Source organism: Parasteatoda tepidariorum, chromosome 6 (assembly GCF_982258835.1).
Source record: "Parasteatoda tepidariorum strain Cologne lab strain chromosome 6, Ptep-v5.0, whole genome shotgun sequence".
Classification (NCBI taxonomy): domain Eukaryota; kingdom Metazoa; phylum Arthropoda; class Arachnida; order Araneae; family Theridiidae; genus Parasteatoda; species Parasteatoda tepidariorum.
In genome coordinates this window covers 24,816,644-24,842,444 of record NC_141760.1, presented here as the reverse complement: position 1 = coordinate 24,842,444, position 25,801 = coordinate 24,816,644, and the positions used below count along the sequence as shown (strand labels likewise).

Sequence of the window (25,801 nt, the reverse complement as noted above, 5' to 3'; positions counted from 1 at the left end):
ATGTCAAAATATCCTAATAGCTATTTGCTTTTTTTGCTCCTCTCAAAAACGAATGTTAAGATTTCCTTTTAATGTGAAGTTTATAATAAATATAATAAATCGTGCCTGGAATGAAATAAATTAATTGATATACTCTTAAAATTGTAAAACTATTCTGATAGCATTTATAATTTTTAATAAATGATTTTTATAGTGCTTAACTGCTTGCTTAGATGTTAAAAAAAATAAACAAACCAATTACATAAACAAATAAATTAAATAAGTAGAAAATAATAATAAACAAATACATAAAATAAAAAAAAATTTCTACCTTTCTTAAAAGTTCACAAAATTTCCACGAGATAGCGCTTTCGTTCTTAATAATTAAAATTTAGGTTTTAAGTAATTGAGTGTGAATTCAGTTGCTTTCAACAGAAATAAGAAAGCGGATACCTTCAAATCAAAATAAACTTAAAAATCTCTTGTTCTCTTCAATTTTTCTTTTCGTATTATCTATTGTTTCTTTATAATACAAAGAGTACACCAATGGGAAAATTTAGACCTTTAAATGTAAGAATTCTTTCTAGGATAACACATAATTCAGGCTTATATTATCATTTTAGCCTTATAAATCTTAACTTTTAGACTGGGACTTAGGTTGATTATTACTTAAGTTATAGATCATACTTTATGATAGTATTATAATGACATCAGGTCTCAGAAGTCTGGAAGTCAATGTGAAATTTTACTCTTAAATTAAATTTTATTTACTTTTTGAGAAGATTTCCGTATTGTGATCTGCTGCAGAATAATCGCCAAGTCTTGGCAACTTCTGGGCAGCGGACCGCATTTCTTTTTTGAAATAACAATTTTTACAATCGATTAGGTTCTAAATAGATTTACTTTCAAAATTTTCTTAAAAAAAAGAAAAAAAAGAACATGTAAATGTTTGCTCCAGGATGGCTACTAGTTATACCTTTTGAGTTAGTCCTTTTCTGTGGTGTTTTTTTTCTTATCCGGGCCGCTGCCCGGAAGTTGCTAAGACTTGGCGATTATTATTCTGTCACAGTTCAATACAGAAGTCTCCCCTGAGTCTTAACTTTTAGACTGGGACTGAAGTCGTTTGTTATTTCTTTAGTAGTGTGGAATGCATTATAATAATATTTAAAACAATATGGTCTCAAAAGTGTGGAAATCAATGTAAAATTTTACATTTGAATTGAGTTTTATCAATTTTTTAAAATCATAATATTTTTTTTTCTGTATATTTATTGTTGAAAACTTAGAACTTGTTATAGTTACCTAGATTTGAAAAGCTATTGCATAAAGCGTTAATTTCAGCAAGTTTTGCACAATGAATTCCAACTATTTCTTAAAATTTGTTTTTACTTTTTCCAAAATTCTTTTGTGAACACCCATTTTGTCCTGTGTTTAAAAAAAAATAGAAAATAAAGTTGGCTTTCTACTTTTTTGGTTTCTAAACATTACCCATAAGACTGTTGTATACTATATAAAATATGTATGACATATAGTATATTTTTTGCTAGAGAAGGTATAGTTTGTTATATTTAATAATTTATTATTTTGATTAGTAGCAGAACAAGATATGGTATGTAGCAATAATATGGTTCTGCAATTTGTAATGAATTGTAATTCTAATGTTCTTGTTGTTACTAATCTTCAGTGTCTGTGAATCCATTGACATGAATCAAATCAATAACCAGTAGGGGGGAAGAATAGATGTCTTTCCATCAAAGTCCGGAGCAGTCTAAGATGTGTTCAGGTGAAGTTCTCGTAATAGTGGCATTTAGGGCAAGGTGGGGTAGGTCTTTCTGCCCTCAAAATATAGTAGGCACTTAATGTGGCTGCTGGGGAGACATGAGAAGGTCACGACTTCTCATTGGCACGACAGAACAGGATGGGCCTTGGCCTTCTCAACAAGCCTATGCAAAGACAAGCCTTCTCTTAGCCAAGGTTCTCCAGTTTATTATCCTTAAAATTTGTAGGTCCTTTTCAAGTCAGTCTAAAAATCTTAGGTTTGGTCGTCCTCTTTTTCTTGTACCTGTTGGCCTGGCACAGAAAACCTTTTGGGTTGTCCTGCTATCCTCTATTCTTATAATGTGGCCTGCCCATTTAATCCTTTGAATTTTGATTGACATCAGGTTCTTTATATGCTTTGTAAAGTTCCGTGTTTGATCTTCTAAACCAGGTACCGTTTTTACTTGTTATTGTTAAAAAAATTGTTAATTATAAATGCTAAAAATCTTCTTGGAACTTATATCAATAGAGTTATTATTTTTTAAACATGACTGACATCCATTAAATTAGTATGTTTATTATTTTAAACTATTTTTTAAGGTGCTGCTGTTTCAGCTTGTAGTGATGTTCATGAAACTTGTAAATGTCACGACTCATATGAAAGATATAACTTGACAAATGGACAAACAGTTTGCTTTAAAGAGTTTGATGCTAAAACATGGGATGAAGCTAATATAGTTTGTGCCAAAGAACACTCATATCTTTTACATTCACTGTCTAATATTTCATCAACTTTGTTTACAACACTTGCAAATCAGAGTAAGTAGGTTACAGATTACCATAATTGTAACTTTTATGTCATGAATAAAGGAGCTGTCAAAAAATTGCCAAATCATTATTGATATCAGTAATAGCATGTTAATGTTACACTTATTTAACATGAAACTCAAACTGTATCATTATAATTATGCATTTATTTCAATTGTACTTAACATAGAGTATTAAACCATAATATTAATCATTATATTTATTTGAAAATAAATATAGATGAGAACAATGTGTATTGGCTTGGAATTAAGAGACAAGAAGGATTTTATGTTGTGCATGATTTTGCACCAAGCTTATTTAAGTGAGTTTTGGAAAACCTTCATTTGATTTCTTATTTATTTGTTAGAGTTACATAAATTGTAATGTATATATATACATATTTTTGTAATCAATTTTAAATAACATGTGCTACTAATATATGTTAAAATATGTGAAATTCATTATATCATTAAAATGTTTTGTGATATCACATTTAAAAATCGAAAAGGTTGAAGTTTTGCATTACAAATTATGCATATAAAAGAGCCTCGATTTTAAATAGTGAATTTCGACTTCTTTTCTAGTTTGCATCTGTTTTAATGGTTTTTATTTCAAAAATATGAGGTGAATTATTTAAATGATCACCTAAATTTATTGTTCATAACAAGGCTGTTGTACTTAAATTATTGCATTTTATTCAAATGTATTGTATAAACATACTACATTGTACATAGGAAATATCAGCAATTAATTGGAAGTATCAACTGACCTGGATAAGCTCTATTGATGCTTTTCAATTAATTACTGATTTTTCCCCTATAATTAACACTGAATAGTCTGATGATTAGTATTTTTTTATTTTCAACTTAACCATTTTAAGTTTTAGGTCATGCTGAATCAATTTTATTTACTGTATACGATAGTATTAATTATATACTACATAATTTTATTTAGAATTTTTAAAATCACATTTGATAATTTTTTTTAAAACTTTCACTGTTATGCATTTCTCTCTATATATTTCATTCATTGAATCTATTGTCACAATTGATCACCTTAATGTGTTATTTTTGCTTACAAACTGATACATTACTATTCCAGAGAATCAAACAGGTGGGGAGCAAGATGGAAATATGATGAACCTCAGCATGATTGTGTTGCTCTTGACATATCGCGGGGACATTTGCTTACATATGATTGTTCTATGGCATTGCCATTTATATGCTTAAACAATCTATTTCCATCTCAACCATTAAAAAGTAAGTTTGTTTAGATTTATATTAGTTGGCACTTTTTTCAAATTTTATTCTACTTTAAGTTATATTTTCTTTGACAGCGTTTTTTTTTTTTTTTTTTTAAATCTCATTTCTCTAATTTAATACTTCATGGGTTATGTTCAAGACTATTTTAAAGCATATGAAATTGCAATAATCATTGGGGAAAAAAAACCCAAATTATCTGCTTATTGTAAGGGGAATTTTTGTGCATAATTTTAGCTGATTTAGTTTATCTGTTCTGGAACATGTTTAGAGACAAACAAATTTTAACTTTGCATTGATCTGAAACTGTGTATTAGTGTTTAATAAATTTATATCCATGTAATTTCTTAATATTGAAATGATCATTTTTTTGCTGCTTAAAGTCAATATTTTTGTTTTTAAGAAATTGACAAAAAATGTTTTTCTTCTTTTTCTTTCTTTGAAAATTCAGGATTGTAGTTTACATTAAATTAGCAAGAATTAAAAAATTAAAAAAAAAACAAACAAATGTAAATTATTTGAAGCATGTAATTATGCAAGAAATTTCTTGTTTCATGTAGCAAATTATGTCCCATTTAAATTCAACTTTGGTTTAAAATGTTTGTGTTGTTCTACAACAATTGTAATCTGATGTTAGTTTCATAGAGGATTCTTGCATGATATGTACAATGTCTAGAATAAAAATATACAAATTTTGAATTAAAGGACCTATTTTCTTCAGAAAGTTATGAAATTTATTTAGAATAAACTGTTTACTGTAACCATTGGCCTTACATTACTGAAAATTCTTCCTAATTAAAATATTGTTTAATTTCTAATTTGAATTCTTTTAATTTCTAATTTGAATTTTGAGTTGTTCCATGCTTCTTTTAAAATTTCTGGTTTTAACTGTCAATAAGAAACAATCAGTGTGATTTTTTAATCATTAAATAAATTGGGCTTAGATGGAACAAAAACAAGTATATAACAAATTATATCGTTGTTAAATATGTTTGTGCTTCTTTAATTTTAGGTTTAGTATGTCCTGAAGATTATTTATTCAGCTATCAATTACCATTCCATATAAACAATTGTGTTCGTTATTTTGAAGCTGCTTCCTATAATAAAGCTCAGCAGTTATGTGAGGCAGATAATGGCTCTTTAGCATCCTTAGAAGTTTATCAAGTTTTCATTAACAATGAAAGCGATTGGAATTTCGAAGGTAAGTTTCACTAAAGAATGATGTATATATAATCTGAAGTATATATTTATATTTTATTATTTAAAGAGAAAAAGTTGGTTTATTAGAAGAAAATGGAAATCTATGACTTTTTTTTGCTGATTTTTTTTTTGTAATTGGAGAGGTATCTGATACTTATTTATTGCATCTATCATTATTTGTATAAAAATTGATCCTACACTCTATAAAGTTTGCAATTTGTTAGAATTAATCTTTTCATTTAGAACATAAGTTTTGCAAGTTTTTATTTTTATTTTATAAATTAGTAGTTTTAAACTTCTTAATTGCTTTACGGGTGCAAGCTGTATAAGTATGGAATTATTTCCATAGACTTTGTGTTGAAGAAAACTTTTAGGAAAGACCATCAAAACCTCACCCAGGGGCCGGGCAAACCTCTGCACCAAAAGTGGAAAAGATCAAATAAGGAAACATGAAAAATTATCAAAACAAAAACTATTAACAAACCAAATAAGTAGATGCAAATGTATTTAAAATATTGTGTGAGGCTTTTATTTAGAGTGCTCTTTTTGACAATCTCTGAAAGAAATCGACAAACTCATATTGCCGTCAAACTGCATTAAAGACGATGCTATCAATGATTTAAGGTGAAAGTTAAATTATTATTATTTAGAAGAAAAAAGTAAAAAAGAAACTCAGCATTTCAAGCAAACACACTTCTTAACTCACTTTTTAAACCTAATTTTTCTGATACAAAATTAAATGCAAATTTAAATAAAAAACATAATTGTTTTTCATTTAAAATAGTTCTATCATTTATAATTGGTAAATTTGTTTCTACTCATAATTAGGAGTTATTTTTATTGATGCTAAGTTTTATTCATCAATGAAGATGGCTGAAAAATGTCCGAGGATGTATCCGAAACTAATCAAGAAAATTTCAGAGCATAAAAACTCTATAACAATATTTATTTGTGATTGTAATCCAAAACGTATATAGCAAGTACTGAGAGGGATATCGTTGAAATTGTATCTAAAAACAAAGAACAAGCAAAAATTATAAGTTTTTTTTCTAATCGTTCATCTTGTTAATGTTGATTTGTAAAAAAAAAAAAATCTTTTAATTTTTTCTACCCCCCCTTTAGGTTATCTCACTTCGTGTGTTTTTAATGTTGTTCAATGAAAAGTGTAAAATAGTGGTTCCACTGTATATGTTTTTATTCTTGTGACATTGATATATGACAATTTATGATATGATTTCTCTTATAACCATAGGTTTCTGGTTAGAGAATGGAACGGCAATTTGTGCTAATCAGATTGATACCTGTGATACAATTGAACATCCTTTCATCTGTGTCAAAGGAACCAAGCATACTGGTAAGATTTTTATAGTGAAATTCATGCAAATGAAAACAACATTGTTTAAATATAATGGCAAAAATATTTTATTGAAAAATGCATAAATTTGTGAAAAAAAAATACCTTGAGATTAATTTTACAAAGAAAAGATTCTGCTAACTAGATTTTATTATTAAAAGTGGAAAACTTTTTTTTACATATTTTTGTAATATTGTATTTAGTTTTTTTTTTTTAAATTACATTTATTTCTTTTAAATATATAAGTCTACAATTTTATGAAAAACATTTTTCAAAATTTAAACTACAATAAAGACTCATAATGAAATTAATGTTCATTGGATAATTTTTTAAAAATTTTGGTTGCTTTTCAAATAATTGGATGTGCCAATATTAATATCTGTGAATAAAATTAATTCTAATCTAGTAAAATTTTTATAAATTTTTAATTAATTGCTTTTTAATAAAATTGAAAGTTTTTTAAAGACATTGAGGTTAAAGATTTTTAAAGACATTGAGGATTAAGTTCTACATACCATTGTTGCAATCTATTGAGATATGATGCCCATCTAATTTTTAAAATTCAGTAGAACTAAATATTATCTAATTAATCTAATATTATAACTGTCTTAACAATATAATATCATAACTGTTTAAACAATATTTTTCAACTATCTAAGTATTATCGAAACTCCTACCATGCAAATCCTCAATTCTGTGGATCACATTAAGGAAATAAATAATAAGTGGTTAAGAAATTTTTAAGAATTTAAGTGATAGAAAGTTATCAACTAATTTGAACACTGCAGTAAACATCTCTCAATGAAATTAATGTTGTAAAAATTAGCACAAAATAGATATCTGGCTGGGAAATCTTTTTGATTTCTCTTCCAAAGAAATAATCTTTATTTGCGAACTATTCAGATTGAGTTCCATCTTGATTAATCTCATCACAATGTTGTATATACTGATTTCTATGAAAAGTTTTACTAAAACATTTTAGCAAGAGCTCTGTTTTGTTAGAATTATCACTTGTAAGCGCACTTCATCCTTTCATCTGTTTTTTTTCTTTCTTGCTGATAAAGAAGTTTTTCTCTTTGTTATTCTTAAAGTTGTGTATTAAGGAGAAAGTCTACGCAAATTTTCTCCACAAATGCACAAAGATAAATTTAAGAGACATTGAATTTCTAAGTAATCCTTTTTAAGTCACCATAGAAATTACAGTTATAAAAAAAGGTGGCTTCTGTAGTACTGTTCTCTCTGCATTGTGAAATTTGTTGATCATATTTTTTTTAAAATTATCATTTCATTTTTTTTTATTTCTCTAATGCAGATAATTAAAAAAAAAAACAAATGTATCAAGTTATAAAAATGTCAGCTTTTACTACTGATTTTAGAAGTAGAATAAATTTTTTCTTTACAGATGCTGTTGCTCTCATACATCCTGACATTCCAGAATCATTCCCTAGCAGCGATGTGGATAATAGCATTTTGACCTGCGATGTTGTCATTAGTGGTAGAAATATCACTGATAAAGAAAATCTTGTTTCTTACCAATGGTACAAAAATGGATTGCCAATCAACATACAGAAACGTATGATAGATTTGCGGTACTATGCTGATTTGATAAAAACAAGTTCTTCCCTGATCATTCGACAAGGTGTTTATCACTGTGTGATAAAACTTCTTGGCTCTTCCGATATAGTTAAATCAGAAGTCACTAATTATTTCTACTCAGGTATGACCTGATTATTACAGATACGTTTGTGTATTGTTATATATATATGTATTTTTTGTAGAGAATTACAGTTGTAAGTCAGTGTTAGTAAAAGGGAAACTTTTAACCAATCACAACTCTTTATAACAGTATTTTAAACAGTAACAATTAAGATATCCTATGTTTACTTTTTAAAGCATTTTACATACACTAGGTGTCCTCACATTTGTTAGATGTTGAATAAATAACAAATCATATGCAAAATCAATTAAAAAAATATAAGTTAATAAAATGGTATCTTTTATTGTATTCTACTTAGGAAACAAGAATTTATTCTCTTTAAAATTAATTACAAAGTTTATCTATAGATGACATTGCTATATCATTTGTAGATAATGATTTCTATGATGAGGCCCGCTATAAAACAATTTTTTCGAACAACTACCCTTTGTATTCACAAAGTTGTACAGTCTGAGGACAAAACTAACAATCACCCAAACAAATATCTTAGTACAAATATCGTATAATTTTTTGATCAGCAGTGCAATCTGTTAATAAACTTTGTTATTAACTTTGAGATTTGATATGAATAAATTTTTCTGATTTTCTATTCTGAATCCAGTGAATCGTATAATTCTAAAACTTTCCATTTTTCTTTTATGAATTTTTTAAAATGTCGCTAATTTCAAAAATACATGGTACATCAATCATCTTTATTGAATTAAACCGATCAGCGTCTTCTGTAACTATGATACACAAAGTAAGATTTTTTTCTTATTATGCATGCAATTTTTTAAAATTTCTTACAGAAAGTCTAAACAACTATATTATTTCAGTATCGAGCTTTTAAACATGGTTTTATTTATCAGTTTAGCAACAGAGCATGCTGCTCATTTTAATTTTTATAAATTAAACTCAGTTTTTACATATTAAATTTGCAATTATTAATACATCAATCAGTGCTGTTGTTTATTCAGACAAGCCTCTGATACACTAATTAGTTCTATAAATCATTACAAAGGGTTTTTATCATATCTTGCAAATCATATAAATAATTTTTTTCACATCTGGAAATTAGTAACATACTAGATATATGATACATCAAATAGATATTCACAATGATTCATTTGATTAATCATAACTTTTTACCTTTTATGTTTTAAATAATTTTTGCATACTGATTATAGCTTTTGTAATTAATGTCATGAATTTCAGATGTTTCTACTTATGTTATGACTGTGTATGGTATGAAAGCTGAAAAATATAGGGACTATTCTCAATTAGATTTCATAACAACAAAAGCTACATTTAAGAAATTTATGACATCTGTAACTGCAGATGTAAAAAGGAAATTACCCAATTTTTTTTGGGAATTCCATAATATTAGGTGAGTTACATTGTTACTATATTCTGTATGAAATGTTGAGTTTTAATTTTAATGAGATTTCTTGTGATTAAATTACAGTAATTATATTTCTCTTCCATTATAATTTATAATCAATTTACTTAATAAACTTTAAGTGTTGTTTGGTTGAATATCACAGAGGCTAATTCCGGCAAATAAAGTATTTATTAAAACATAATATGAGGAAACAATAGTTCGCACACACAGTGCTACACATCTGAATCAACCAACAACTAGCCAGCTTCAACAAATATATATCTATTTCCCCTATCGGGAAGTCGTTGTATTACATCACGCAACTCGCGCAACTTAACTGAGAAGGAGAGGAAAAATGAGATTTTATTTGCATATTAACAACACTCCCCCTGCGAATAAATACACATTTTTCCACAAAATATAAAACATAAATATACTAAATTTCTCATACAACTTAAACTTATTAACAATTAATCAATTAAATTTATTTGTGACACAGTCCAAGTGAGCTTGTCAAAAGTTACAGCTTTAGTTAGGAAATCTGCGATCATTTCGTCCGTTTGCACATACTCTACTTTAATAATTTTGCCAATTATATCCTTTACGTAATGAAGTTTCAAATTTATATGTCTCGTTCTAGAAGATGATTTTGCACTATTCAACCAATCAATTGCAGATTGATTGTCAGACGAAATGGTCGCAGGTTTCTTTACAAATATAGAACAATGCAATTCTTCCAATAAATTTAATATCCACATTAGTTCTCTACAAACACGACCTAAAGAAACAAGTTCCGTTTCACAAGTAGATAGAGCAACTGTTTTTTGTTTATTGCTCTTCCATTAAATTAAAGAATCACCTAACATTACAATTTCTCCTGAAAATGATTTCCCATTTTCAGCATTTCCCCAGCTTGCATCGGCATGAGCATTCAAAAATCCTGATTTGTTACTAAAAAATAATTTTTTATCCTTTGTACCATTGAGATATTTTAACACTCTTTTAGCTAAATTAAAATGTCGTTTCTCAGGTTTATGATTAAATTGAGATAAGTAGCTCATGACAAATGCTAAGTCTGGTCGTGTTCTGTTCGAGAGATATAAAAGTTCCCCTATTAATTCCTGATATTGTGTTTGGTTAACCATTTCGTTTGAACAATTAAAACTCCTATCCTCACCTCTTACGATTGGTGTTTTTACACATTTAGAATCAAACATACCATGTTTCTGCAGTAAATAGTTTATGTATTCAGTTTGAGACAAAGTTACGCCTTTCTCACTTTTATTTATTTCTATACCTAGAAATTTATTCTCTTTACTTTCTTTCACTTCAAATATCCGAGATAATTTTCCCACTATATCAGTATACATTTGCAAATCTGAATAAATAACTATTAAGTCGTCTACGTATATTCCAATATAAAAATACTTAGAATTCTCTATTCTAGTGAAAATACAATTATCCGAAGCTAGCTGTTTTAAACCAAGCTTTTCTAATTCCCGTTTAAGGTGTAAATGCCAATTTCGACCTGATTGGGGTAATCCGTAAAGACTGCGTTTTTACTTGCATACTTTATTTTCACCATACAAATGTTTAAAACCTGGGGGAATAGTCATATATACAGTTTCTTCTAAATTACTATAAAGATATGCAGTTTTAATATCTAAAGATTTTACTTCTAAATTTAATTTGGCAGATAATGCTAACAACAAACGCAAAGATTCGGTACTTAACACGGGTGAATAAGACTCTAAATAATCACGATTTTTTACTTGATTAAAACCTGCTGCTACTAACCTAGCTTTGTGTTTATTTTCTTTCATAGTAAAAACCCATTTACTCTTAACAATTTTTGCATTTTCAGGCTTATCTGCTAGATCCCAAACATTGTGTTCGTGAATAGAATTTAATTCTTCATTCATCGCTTTTTCCCATTTTAACCAATTTTTATCACGTTTAGCTTCATCAAAATTACCCGGAATATTAGTTACTAAGTTTGAACTTGCTTTTTCCTTTATTCTATCTGATCGACGTACACCTAGCTCTAGTAACCTGTTTTCGTCTTCAATTATTCGTTGTTCATTTAATTCCCTAATTTTTTCTTTTGTTGCACCTACTGGACGACCGCGAGTTTTAGTTTCACTTAGATCTCGGGTATCTTTCAAATCCAGTGGAAATTCAAAACTTGTATTTTGGTCTTCTACGTTAGTTTGGATATTAAAAAATTCATCGATGTCATTAGATTTATCCTCACTAAACAAATTACTACTACCTAATAATTTCTCATTAAATTTTACTGAACGCTCTTCGATTACTTTATTTCCTTCAGGGTCGTAAATACGATAAGCTCGTCTTTCATTCGAATATCCCAACATAATACCCTTTTTACCTGGAATAGAAAGTTTGTGTCTTAAAGCTTTAGGAACGTGATAGTATACTGTAGATCCAAAAACACGTAGATATTTATAGTTCTGCTTCTTATTAAAAAATAATTCTTTTGGAACTTCAGTTTTACCTTTTCGAGGAGTTAGGTTAGTAACATGCGTTGCATAGGCTATTGCTTCAGCCCAAAAATTTAAAGGAAGTTTACTATCATAGATTAATGTTCTAGCTCTATCTAACAAAACTCTATTAGCTCGTTCAGCTTTACCCAAACTTTCTGGGTTGTACGGCACAGATTTTTCATGTGTAACTCCGCATTCAGTGAAATAAAACTCAAGATCTTTATTTACAAACTCAAGACCATTATCACTACGGAATTTCTTAATTTTCTTATTTATTAAGTTTTCAAATTTCAACTTAAAACTTACAATTTTATCAAATACTTCGGTTTTGTTCTTAAGAAAATAAGTGAAATACATGCCAGAAAAATCATCTACTAATATGAAAAAATATCTTGAATTACCTAAGGACTTAACTGGGAATGGTCCACACAAATAACCATGTATTAATTCTAAAGTTGTTGAACTTTGAGGAGTTAAAATACTAAAATGAGGTTTTCTGGTAATCTTAGAAATATCACATGATTCACAAGACAATTCATTATAAATTTTTAAATTTAACATTTTACACATTTTACGCATATAATCAGCATTTAAATGACAATCTTTTGTGCCAAATTACATTCATTTCAGCGTTATTTTTAACTTTGTTACACTCAGAAAGACATACCTCGTTATTAACATTAGGTTTTAGCTTAACTTCCAATTTTTTATTCACATTTAAAGCTTTCAAAACTACGCGTCCACTAGGAGCAATAATTAAGACTGAGTTTGAATGTGATTTTACATTAAACCCCAAATCCATTAAACATGTAACTGACAGTAAATTATGACGTAATTCTGGTACATACAATACATTACTAATTATAATTTTTGCATTATTACTTAGTGAAATAGCTTTAACAGTTCCGGTTCCTTTAGTATCTAATGTAAAAGTCTTACCTGCCTGGTATATTTTACTGTCGCAAGCATCTATAGATTCGAACCAGCGTTCATCCTTGCACATATGAGACGTGGCTCCGCTATCCAGGATCCAACATTCGTCCACTTGTCCTTTCTGTTCAGCTGAAACTAAGGCGTAATCATCTGGAGTAGCACTTTCGGATACCAATGTCTCTTGAAAATGTGGTTTTCGGCGACCTTTTGCTCTGCTGGTCGATGTTTTGTAGTCTCTATCTGTTCCCACTTCTTGATGTTTCGAATAACAATCCCTTGCTATATGTCCCGGTCGTCTACAGGCGTAGCAAATTTTCCTAGATAAACTCTTCTTCTGAGTAGCATATGCGGATTCCAAATTTCTATGTCCACGGGATTTCTGTAGTAAATCTTTTTCTTCTTCCCTTAAGACTTCAAGTATTTCTTCTATCGACTTTTCTCGTTGCGTTTTTAAAACTTGTTTTATGCGCTCATATTTTCCAGCTAGACCTCTGACCATGTAGAACACTAGTTCTCTGTCAGATAGTTTCAGTCCCAAGGAAGCACACTTAGTCGATAATCCTTTAGTTCGAGCTATATAATCGTTTACGGCTTCTGAATCCAGCATTTCTAAGCTCTTAAGTTCGGCACCCGCATCAATCTTTCTATCTTCCTCAAGTCCAGTGTAGGTAGTTTTAATTCTTGTCCACAAAGCTTTTGCATTCTTTTCTTCTGCATATTGCAAAGCCTGTTCGTCTGATAGAGACAATTTCAAGTATGATACGGCATCTTGGTTAGTAGTTTCCCAAACTTGCAATTTACCAGGGTCAGTTGGAGCTTCCTCTATCAATGCCGACATTAGTTTTTTGAGATTCAAAACCGCTTCCATTTTCATGGCCCAAAGATGATAATTAGTTCCAGTCAACTTCGGAATTCCGAAAGCTAAGTCTTTCTCCATGATGATCGTAAACCACGCTCTGCTACCACTGTTGTTTGGTTGAATATCACAGAGGCTAATTCCGGCAAATAAAGTATTTATTAAAACATAATATGAGGAAACAATAGTTTGCACACACAGTGCTACACATCTGAATCAACCAACAACTAGCCAGCTTCAACAAATATATATCTATTTCCCCTATCGGGAAGTCGTTGTATTACATCACGCAACTCGCGCAACTTAACTGAGAAGGAGAGGAAAAATGAGATTTTATTTGCATATTAACAACATTAAGAATTTTTTTTTTTTTTTTATAATAAAGGTGTTAAAAAAATCCCAAGCAACTCAATCCTTTTTTTGGGTAATTTTAATGATTTGAGTGCATTAAATATTGTAGCCTTAAATATTTTAATTTGCTCTAACTATTAGTGAAGTTACTAATGCTAATTTCAAAAATTTTTATAAATTACTTATGTAAGAACTAATCTAAAATTAATCTCAAATTTTAATATATTATCAGTTATGAAGGTTAAATGATTTTGGTAACTGTGCATTCTGTAATATTTGAATGTTTATTAACATTAAATAAGACTATTTTAAATAATCTATTATGTTTCCCAGTTTTCAATTGTCATAATATTTCACAATTTTTCTTTTCTAAAAATATAGTTTGGTTCACAATTTGATGGAAGTAAAATTTATACTGTATGTGAATCGAAGCATTGCTTTATCTGAAAATTCATTAAGTGAGAAGGATATTTATGACTTGTTGATTTCATCTAGAGATAAAATAAAACATTCCACGAAAGAATGGAAAGATGTTTCTCTTACAATCAAGAATGCAGGTATTATTTACTTGCTAAATTTGTTACAAAATTATTATGGCATAATATTTTAGCAATATTGTTATGAGTATGCATTCTAGAGTAAAAGCTGTAATTTATAGCATAAAATATGTACCCATTACAAAGGCTACTAATTAATTGTTATACATTTTTACTCTAGTTTGCTTATTCTTTATTTTGTGTTAAAATTATGGCACAAATTTTTTTAGTTAAATATATTTAGTTTCTCTTATAATTTAGTTAAAACTAACTATGAGTGTCTTTGTTTCTAAATACATTTTTGCATCTTATTAAATATTTCTGTTGTATACAGGTTATTTTTTTTCATTTTATTTATCTCTTTTTATTTTGTATCCTCTCATTTAAAATTATTTTGTTAGTTTTAAGTTTTACTTATAAAATCAGAAGCCTGTTGCAATCGATAGATTTTTATGAATAAACTATTTTTCACTTTTTAAAAATTGACTGTAATTGATTGTAATTAAGAATTACTGTTTGTGTGTAGAAATGAGTCCACCTAATTGATTGAATGAAGGATAGAGAAAATCCATGTTGGGTGATTAATTCTTACCCAACATTCTCAATTTTTAAAATCTAAGATCTGTTAACTAATACAAAAAATAGCAGTATTTTCCCTTGCTCTCATTCACCACTTCTATTTCAAAAGTTGCAAAACGAAAAACGTGAAATATGATTTTGAATTGAAAATCTCATAAAATTTGCTTTAATAACTTTATTTTAATAATAACATTTAAAGGTATTATTTTATTTCTGTTTTGAACTTTGATCGATTATTATTAGACATTGATTCATAATAAAATTTTTTAATCTTCTATGATATTTAACAATTATCTCTATAATATCAAAACTAGACAACTACATTATAATTTACAATTTAATGTTAAGCTTTATTTATTATTTTTTGTATCAATATAAATTCTCAATTTTTTAAGTTCATCATTTAGAAATATAGTTTCAAAATTGCATCAGAACAATTTTTTCCAAATAAACTTTTTCAGTATTTTGTCACTACCATATTTTTTGCTATTTTGCCAGTACATTATTCTTTTTTAAACTCTTTGATAAATTCTGATCCAATGCACCTCCTTTTATTTTATTACATTTTTTTGTGTCAGTTATTTCTTTGACATTTTTGCAAGCTCAACTTTTTTCCTGTAACTTTTGTGAAAATGGTATTTTAAAATTATTGAGTATAAACATTTTAAAAAAAGCAACACTGTTTCTTAGCTTCAAAACTCTTAGCTTTTATTTAAATTTTTTTTAAAAATTTTTAGAACTTGCTTTTTAAAAGAAAAGAAAAAAAACCTATCGTAATTATTTTTTTTAGAAATGAGTTTAATATCTAGAAATAAGGAAGGTATTGTTGGTTGTTTTTGTTTAAGTGAAATTAGTTAAGCTTAAATTAGTGAATGGAATTCGTTTAATATTAAATTTCTGTCAAAAGTTTACTTTTTTATAGCTGTTACATTTATAAATTTCATTTGTATTATTGTTTTTTTAGAGGTTTTTCTGTATTTGAATTTCAGATTTTTGTTTTGAAGAAAATGTTATGAGTGCAGAGACAGGTTATGGGAAGGTTTTGAAATGGAAAGGAACCGTTCAAACCAAGCATGCAGTGTCTGAGCCATTATGTTTGAATGGTATTATGCATTTAAAAGTCATGTATAGATAAATAGTTATATGTTCAATAATATTCCTACAATGCACAAGAAATGTACTTTTAATTTTATTCATCCAAATATAATAACTTCAAATATTTGAAGTAATATATAAATATTTTATATTTGAAGTATTGTATGTTATGAACAAAAGTAACATTTTGAAATTTTCATGCCACTTTGTTAAAATAAAATAATATCTTTTTTTTTCTGTGTGAAGCATTATTTACTTTTATATTAATTACATTTCATTGGTTTTTGTTTAATATTATATAAAGAAGTAATTCAATATATTTCTGTTATAGACTGGAAACTGCAAACTCGAGTGTGCAGACCTAGCCTTACCATAGGAGCTGATTGGTTACCTTTCAATTATTCCACCTGCACAAAATTTCAACATTCAATTGAAGGTAATTCATAAAATATGTATTTTTTGTTTTTCTCATTATTTAGTGTTATTTAGAGTTACAGTTAAAACTATTTGATGTGGGTGTAAATTGCCCTATGCAGTCTTTTATCTTCTTTGTAATAGCTTTACATATTGAGCAAAAATCTTTAATTACTTTTTATTATTATTTGAATTTATGCTTGTTGAAAATAATTTCTGTTATTATTGAAATTTTTTAAAAACTTCATTGTGTTCTTTTTGTTGTACATAATGTAATGAGAAATAATTAAATAGCCTTGAGTGTATGTAGCCCATAAAGAGAGAAGGTTAAAATACTGTATCACAAAATTGGTTTACACTTTAAATTTAAATTTATTTCCTCTAGATGAATTGTTCATCACATGAGTCAAGCCCATTTAAATCAATAAGTATTTATTAAAATTTACATTCTTTAATATTCAACATCTCAATAGATTAGTTAGACTGAGGTGAACTCCTCACAAATCAGAGGCATAGAAGCTATCTTTCCTTTTTTTCCCTCTTCATTTTTTAGTACCATTTAATCGACTTACTTTTTAATGCAGTTTCCCCTTGGATCAATATAGCCGATGCTGGCTCTTGTTTCCTCAAAGTTTTATGGTTAAATAGGGTTAAAATTAAAAATATTGAAATATTTTTTTCAGTTTGTAATTTTACTTTTCCTGTTTCTTTTTACTTATATTTACTCACAGTATTAACTTACTGACTAAACTTACTTAGTTAATCTTACTAAATAGCAAATCATCATTAAGAATAGTGCTCTTTCATAAATGGAGTCATAACTTAAATGAGCTTAAGTATTAAAATTCGTTAAATTTGATTTTTATGTTAGACATAAATTCTTCATAACAATCAAATACAATTCTGCTGTTAAATCAAAGTTTTCATAAATTCTGTCATCAGAATTAATTTTCGATAGCTATTTGATTTGATAAAAAAAACCACCTTATCAGACTAAAAATTCAAAAATAAACTGAAGAAATTATGTTTTTTCCCCTTTCCATTTTACTTTTTAATATCTGTGTCCAATGTATTGTTTCAGCTGTCTGTTTTACTCTTTTTAACTGTACTATATTATTTTGCTGTAATCTATTAAAATTTTAATTTTTTAGATGTAGAAATCAGTTGCTCTGGTGATTTTAAAACTTCAAATCAAGGAATGTGTTATAAATTGCATCATAGTTTGCAATCTTGGGATGAAGCTTTGGAAGCCTGCAGTAATGTTTCAAGTTATTTAATTGATTTTAATACCTTCAGAGAGATTGCTTCAGCATCTTCATTAGGTACCTTTTTTGTTGTTGTTTTCTTTACTACAATTGAAAAGTTTAATGAAAGAAAAATCATATTAGATACATTCTGAATATACTTAATTTTTTAGGTTTATGTGCATAGCAATAATTTTTGCTAAGTTTTAAATAAGTTGGTTTTAATAGGAAAAATTTGTCTCTTAAGCAGTTTTTGATTCTTTCATCTATTCTAAATTATGCAGGTTTACTAGAATATTATTTATGATATTTTTTCTATTAAATTTTCTAATTATTGTATTCAAACATATTGTCTTTTAATAGTTTCCTCCCTTTTATTTGTTTTTTAATGCACAGTTCTCTCCTTTTTTTGTTTGGATAACATAAACATATTGTATTTTTGAATGTTCTACTTAATAATGTAATTTGGATTCTGGAAAGTTCTTTTTTATTTTTATGATATTTCTAAGCAACAGATTTTAGTACTTTAAGGATCTTGTTTTTGTATTGTCCTCTTTATTATACCTTGTTGCTATATCATTTTAGTATCTTATTGATTTTATGTTATTTAATTTAATTAAAATTGTATATTTGCAAACAAGATGAATTTATTTGGATGTGTTAATCATTTTTAGTCAATTTATTTAGGTTCTATGATTTAGTAAATCTTCAAAATATTTATGTATCTTTTCTTATGTCTTTTACTGTTTTTTTTTTTTTTTAGAATCATCTTCATATTGGCTTCCTGTAAAAATTTATCCTAACGAAACTTTATTTGTTGGTATGAATTCTGAAAATAAGTGGTAACTTCTATTTTTTTCACTTTTTTGTTGCTTTTAATAAAATTTTATGTTGTGAATGTTCAAATAATAATACTTTGAAATATTTTTATAAAAATATTTTATAGTTAAAATAATAATTTTTGTAAAATTAACTTCAGAACTTTTTATATGGGGTATAAAGTACTTCAAAACTAATTTTGCTTTAGAGTGATTTTAAGATTTTAGACTTCTTTAAAGTGATCTGGAATAATAAATATTAATCTTAAAAGATTAGGCGAGAAAGATCAATAATGCTATATAATAATAATAAAGATCAACTTTGAGTCTCACAGATTTCTTTTCCTTTTTTCTACTTTTTTACATCTTATTTCCCATTTATAAAATGTTTTTGCAGTCATTGAACATTTATGAAATTTCTAGGAATAATATAATCTTAAGTTTTTTGTTGTTGCTAGTTTACTACTAGTTTTTGCTATTGATTAGCTAGTTTTTTTTGAAATTCTTATGAATAATTTTAAATAATTTTAATTGTTTTAATTTGTTGTCCTTACTTTTATTTTTCAGTTTTAATTATGAAATATTGTTATTTATTTATATGTTATTGCTTATTACTTAATTTAAATTTTCCAAACAATTTTTAACAAAAAACTTTCAAATTTGTGCTTTAAACAAGCTAAGTTTATTAAATAAGAAATAACTATTAATTTTCTTGTTCCTTTCTTTAATTAATGTATTAAACTATTTTGATTTATTTTGTAATTATATTATTGATTGATTAATAAATTACTTATAAAGGACAATTTGCAATTAATTTTTATTGTTATTAGGTAAAAAAAAACAAACAATAAAAACTTTCACTTTGTGACTTTTGCAGCTTAAGAAACATAGCTGAACTGTACAAGTGACTAGAACATAAACTTTAAAAAAAAAAAATGTTTTTTTAATCCAATTTGTTGCACCTTAGTATTCTGTTACATTTTAATATCAAAAAGTAAGGCGTAAAATTAACACTTTTGTTCATATACGAATCATATATTTCACTTACAATTTTTAAAATATTATAAATTAGTTACTAAATTATTGTTCCACTCCAACTTACAGTTTTCTGTTGCTCTAATTTAATACTTTTTTGTCATTGTAATAAAAAACCCACAAAAATCAGTGTTGACTTTTAACAAAGTTAATACTTTTTGAATCTATTAATTTTTGTCCAGAAATTGGAGTTGAAGTTATGAAAGTTTATTATTCTGTTTGCATATTAAATTACTGTTAATTAGTTATTTCTTCAGAATATTTTCTTACATATTTTTTCTGACATTTATCCAGGATTTATGAAAACAATCAGACATCTTCTTTGAAGGATGATGAAATAGTTTGTGCTGTGGCCAAAGTTGTAAATGAAGTGATTCAATATGATTTAGCTTCCTGCGATGCAAAAATGCCATTTATTTGTATTCATCATCCTTTGAAAGTATTAGAAGGTAATTATTTATTAAAAGTACACTAAATTTTATACTATTATGATGTTTTGGTTTTCTTGTTTTTTTATTATATAAATTTTTATTTTTCCTTTAATTTAATTAAAACATAATTTTTTTAAAATTATAAATGGAAAAATAATCTGAAGAGTCTTTGTATCGAGTTATGACTGTGTCTATTGAGTGCTACTAGGTAATTAAAATATACAGTGGAGCATCGTTTATACGACGATCACTTATACGACGTTTACATTTATACGACGTTTTAGTGTGGTCCCAAATCATTCCTATTCATTTTAATGTAAAAATATATCGTTTATATGACGCACAGAATCGGTTATACGTCGATTTTTAGATTTTGTTTTTTATTTAATTTTTTATTTTTTCTTGTGTATTTTAAAAAAGGGTGGAATTTGCCAACATGAATGATACAGAAAAGGGTGTCAACAAGAATGCTTGGATGACGACCGTAATTTTTACTAGATGACTGAAAAAACTAGACAATGTTATGAAGAGGAAAAAACGAAAAATGTTGCTATTCATCGACCAATGTCCAGCTCACCCATCGATACTAATTATTTTGGAAATTGTAAAAGCTCTCTTTTTTCCTGCAAATTGCACAAGTGCGCTTCAGCCATTAGATTTGGCCGTGATTAGAAATTTAAAATTGCGTCATAGAAAGCAGTAACTTCAACTCGCTATTCAAAACATTGTAGAGAATAATAGCAAGAAAATATAATTAAAGGTAACATACATTCAAATGGCTCACTGCAATTTTTCTCCTTTGGTTATTTGTTTGTTTTGCTTTGTCTAATTTAGAAACTTATGTAAATCAACACGTTAAACATTAAAATTAACTGAAAACATAGTTAGTTTCAGTTTTAGAAGTAAAAATCGATTATACGACGCTATCGTTTATACGACGTTTTTCGGTGGTCCCTTCGGCGTCGTATAAACGATGCTCCACTGTATATATAATTTATTGAGGTATTTATTTTGAAGTTAAATTTTTTTACAGCTTTCATGTTTACGAAACTGTGGCATAAGATTGCTGGCGAAGAATCGTGTTATCATATAGAATCAACAAAGAAACCTTGGTCAGAAGCAAATGAAAGTTGTTCAAGTTTACCTTTTAATACAAGTCTGTTACAAAGCATATATAGTTGGCACAAGTATTCTTTTTTCAAGATCCTCTTGCAAGCTACGCCAGTAAATAAAGGTATCCTACTACGCATTTATTATTAATAATTTTATAATTAATACATATTTTACATGCAAGAAATCTCCAATTATCTATACTTCAGTTATCTGCATTGTTCTTTTATGGAAAATAAAGAAATTTAAATTGATAGGTACTTTTAAAATTGAATGTTTAAGCAAATAATTTATAACTTTCTTTTAAATAAGGGGAAAATTCTCAACAAAATGTGTAACACTATTATGAAAATACAAAAAAATTGTTGGTGTGGCCATTAAATTGTTTTTATGTAATTGTGTACCAGTTTTATAATAATAGTAATAGATTTTAGAGTGTGTTGTCTACTGTCCACTTTTATTTAGATGCCATGGGACATGCCTTTGTTGTACAACCCTCTGCAAAACACTACTTATTATTATACCTCAAACTCTTCATAAATTATATTTATTATTACTTATAAATATTACAAATTTATTTCATATATTTTAACAGTTTCCTCTTGGTGGATGGATTTAATCCAAGAAGGCAATGAGCTACAATCATCACATGACATGGAATTTGTAGACTGGAAAGCAGGCACTAATTTTAATTTGTCTAAATCTGCTGGCCTTATAACTCAAGATTCCAAGCATGGAAATAAAATGAAATGGACACTGAAGGAACCTTCCTCTAAAGAGTCATCAATATGTGAATTGAGGACTGCTGAATTGATAGAAGATAATGGTAAGAAAATATTTCAGTTTGCGTATTTGGAAAATATTAAGTATTATAAATATTAAATAAGATTCTACAAATTATTTTGAATCTCTGCAATTCGTTTATTAAATATTTGAATGCATGTTTTAATTTCTCCCATTTCATATTGGTTCTTAAACTTCCTTGTTAGTACCTTATTTATGCCTATTAATATTGTTTTTAGACACAATGGCTCAGTGGTTATGGAAGTAAGTTTTGTGCATAGCTGACCACATTCCAACAATCATGCGACTGGTCACAAAATTGTGGAGCCTTAACATTAATGACTCCATGGCCCACAACAATCTGTTGTGGGAATGTTTTATTTAATATTAGTGTTATTATTTCTTCTTCTTCTTCTTCCTAATCCCCAAAATTAGCAGGGCTAAACAATGTTCATGAAATTCATGACCCGGAGGAAGTCGGCCACCAAAAGTGGGTTTTCTGGAATGTTCCTCTTGTCCAGTCCAAGACAGTCCAGGATATGTTGGGGAGAAGCCTGCATGTTGTGGTAACCTGGGGCAGTTTGGGAAGATTTTAACACTACCCTCGAAGGAAAGAGACTTAGGTGGCCGCTGGTAAGCCTGGTAAGCGCTGTCTGATCCTTGAGGTTGCACCGAATGTTGAGTGCACCTCCTGGACGAGTGCTCTGGTACCAGTGATGTTTGGGGGGTACGAGCCAGGAAACATTGTCTTCTTTTTTCTTTTTTGATGCTAGTTCCATGAAGGTGAGTGAATTTGGACTCATCAAAGTTTTTCCTGTCCCCTCCTTAGCCAGAGTGTCGTCGATATCATTGCCCAGAACCCCAACGTGAGAAGGGATCCACTGGAGGTGGACTTCATGCAGTCGTGTTATTATTTAAAGTAAGCAAATTGGTATGGTTGACAGAATTGTTACTATTGTTAGGAGTTATTACATTTTTAGTGCAATTGATAAAATTTTTTATATAAAATTTTTGTTCTTATAATAATTTTATTTAGTTTATGTAATGTCATTTTTATATTAGTCTACAAAAATATAATGAAATAAATTTAGATTTAGAATATATTGATTTTGTATTTGTCAAATTGATGTAAAGAATTTTTACTAACCTGTTAAAATTACTTAAATAAATTGAGTGTAATAAATGGGGTCTGTTTCTCACTATACAATCAGTAGCTATAAATAGAATTCTTTTAATAATGGAGAAAATGGTCTTATTCAGACTCCATTTCTTTCTTGACAAGAGTAAATCTCTCCCTAGAGAGCAATTCGGATTCCGAAGAGGACACAGCATCATGGACCAAGTTCTTTTCTTCGCCCAAACTATCAGAGATGCGCAGAACCACAGGCCAACCCATCACAGCGTTGCGGCTTTATTGGACCTCACGAAAGCTTTCGACAGAGTATGGAAGGACAAACTTGTTATAAAACTTCACGATTCCTACAACATCCGAGGCAATACACTGGCTTGGATTTCAGACTATCTTCATCACAGACATATCAGGGTGAAGTTTAATGGAACTCTCTCAAATTCAGTTCACCTCAGTCAGGGTGTACCCCAGGGAACTGTCCTCAGTCCAACTCTATTCACTCTGTACATGGCCGGAATTGAGAAAACTGTTTCTCTCGGGACTCGCATCGGAATGTTTGCTGATGATATTGCTCTTTGGGGTAGCGGTGACGACGTTGCCGAGATTGAGTCGAGACTCAACAACTCATTAGAAGCCCTATCCAAGTACGCAGATGAATTCAAATTGAGCTTCAACCCAACCAAATCGATAACCACCTTCTTCACTACTAATAAACGACTTTATAAATATGAACCATCCTTGTTTCTCAAACACCAGAAGCTCTCCTACGAGAAACACCCAAAATACCTGGGATACATTCTCGATCCCGAATTTACAAGTAACAAACATATTGATTATATTGTCTCGAAGGCTAGGAAACGCCTAAATATTATTAAGTGTATCGCTGGTAGGGATTGGGGAGCAGATGCAACTACTCTTAGGACTTCCTACCAGGCTCTTGTTAGACCAATTCTTGAATATGGCTATCCTGTCTACTGCTGTGCTTCTCAATCTAACTTAAACAAATTGGAAAAGGTTCAACTGAGCGCCGCTCGCATCATCACTGGACTGAAACGTAGCTGCCCTTCAGAGATCGTTCTTTACGAAGCAGATCTGCAACCTCTTAACTTCAGAAGGCAAGCTATTTTAGTGAAATATTACAATAAACTTTCCAGTTTAGACCAAGGCAATTTAACTGCTATTTACCTAAATAATTGAACCTGCAATCAAAGGCTAAAGAAAAACAGCCCTTTTAGTCATGTTAAATCACAACTGTTAATCGCTGAAAATATTGAACCTCTTTATCTTCATAGCAATCTTAGTACTTGCTTGGATCTTTCCAATGTTAGTTTCCATGAAAGCCTCCCTATCATGCTTGACAAGAAAGACTGTGTGCCTGACTTCCTCAGACAATTGTCCCTGGAAATCATCAATAAAATCCCTCCAAACGACATCAAAATATTCTCTGATGGCAGTAAAATAGATAGACAGACTGGCAGTGGGGTATTTATTGAAACACCTCGAGAGAACTACACTCTTCATCAACGAAACCCCGATTTCTGCTCCGTCTTTCGAAGCGAACTAATTGCAATCGACAGGGGACTAGAGAAAATCTTGAGTGAAGGGCACCTTGGAAATACTTGGATACTATCTGACAGCCGTAGTTCAATTCAACACCTCAAAAATTGGGCCCTCATTGGAGATAAAACCAGTTTTTCGATCTTACAAAAAGTAAAGCTCATTTCCCAACAGCATGAGGTCCACTTTCAATGGATCCCGTCCCACGTCGATATCCACGGCAACGAGTTGGCTGACACTCTTGCAAAGAAGGGACTAGACCATCCAGTCCCCTCCACCTCAGAGCTTACATACCTTGAACTGTTTGCAAGGCAAAAGGCCCAGAACAAACAAAAGTGGCTGCTTCCACCTATTCACTACTGGTATAAAGCAAAAAGACCAGGACTCTCTTTATCTCTCCCTGGTGACAGGCGAACCAACACCTGCTTATCCCGACTGGCCAGTGGACACCTGAAATGTCTCACATTTTCTGCAAATCAAAAAGTCTTTCCTCTTTGCCCTAAATGCCAACAAAACCAGGCATCACCTGAGCACATCTTGAACTGTTTAGGGCTGGACTGGAATGACATTCATTCCTCTCCCATTCTGGTTTCGGATTTTCTGAATATCAACGGATTCATTGATCTGGTCTGACCCCGTCAGACCAGATGGGAATTAGCAACAACAACAACAACAGAATTCTTTTAAGAAAGAACTATTAGTTATAAATGGTAATCATCATTAGCATCTCATAGAATATGTCTTTTGAATTTTAACTTTAAGTTCTGCCATTTTACCTATTTAAAAATTATTGTTTTTAAATATAGTAAATCATAAGGTTATATGTAAAATTATTATTTTTTTGTGCAAGCTAGTCAAAAATAAATAAAAATAAAGAATGAATTAGAATTTTCTTTTTTTTAATAAAAACTTTTTTAATCTATTGCTCAAGGCCGAAGTATCAGATTAGACATTTATGAATGTTATTGGTATTAAATTTTGACTGAAATTTC

The 25,801-nt window shown here is 29.0% G+C and overlaps 2 protein-coding genes across 5 annotated transcripts in view; both read left to right on the top strand.

Moving 5' to 3' along the window:
- The window catches only part of LOC107452101 (uncharacterized), a 61,371-nt gene that overhangs the window by 5,577 nt on the left and 29,993 nt on the right, over positions 1 to 25,801 (top strand). For 2 of the 4 annotated variants that reach the window (XM_087165563.1, XM_087165562.1), the window contains exons 3-17: positions 2,338 to 2,556; positions 2,785 to 2,866; positions 3,646 to 3,803; positions 4,816 to 5,004; positions 6,256 to 6,357; positions 7,760 to 8,074; positions 9,269 to 9,440; positions 14,460 to 14,635; positions 16,183 to 16,296; positions 16,620 to 16,724; positions 17,854 to 18,024; positions 18,710 to 18,788; positions 20,094 to 20,248; positions 21,264 to 21,464; positions 21,936 to 22,166. In XM_087165563.1, coding sequence (XP_087021689.1) covers positions 2,338 to 2,556; positions 2,785 to 2,866; positions 3,646 to 3,803; positions 4,816 to 5,004; positions 6,256 to 6,357; positions 7,760 to 8,074; positions 9,269 to 9,440; positions 14,460 to 14,635; positions 16,183 to 16,296; positions 16,620 to 16,724; positions 17,854 to 18,024; positions 18,710 to 18,788; positions 20,094 to 20,248; positions 21,264 to 21,464; positions 21,936 to 22,166 — 2,469 coding nt within the window. Of the gene's footprint in view, positions 1 to 418; positions 2,189 to 2,337; positions 2,557 to 2,784; positions 2,867 to 3,645; positions 3,804 to 4,815; positions 5,005 to 6,255; positions 6,358 to 7,759; positions 8,075 to 9,268; positions 9,441 to 14,459; positions 14,636 to 16,182; positions 16,297 to 16,619; positions 16,725 to 17,853; positions 18,025 to 18,709; positions 18,789 to 20,093; positions 20,249 to 21,263; positions 21,465 to 21,935; positions 22,167 to 25,801 lie in introns of those variants that run through there. The other 2 variants (XM_087165564.1, XM_087165565.1) reach the window with 2 other exon arrangements.
- Positions 24,481 to 25,523, top strand: LOC139425567 (uncharacterized). The gene has a single exon (XM_087165566.1). It carries the CDS (start codon positions 24,603 to 24,605, stop codon positions 25,440 to 25,442), a length of 840 nt encoding a protein of 279 aa, XP_087021692.1. The 5' UTR covers positions 24,481 to 24,602; the 3' UTR covers positions 25,443 to 25,523.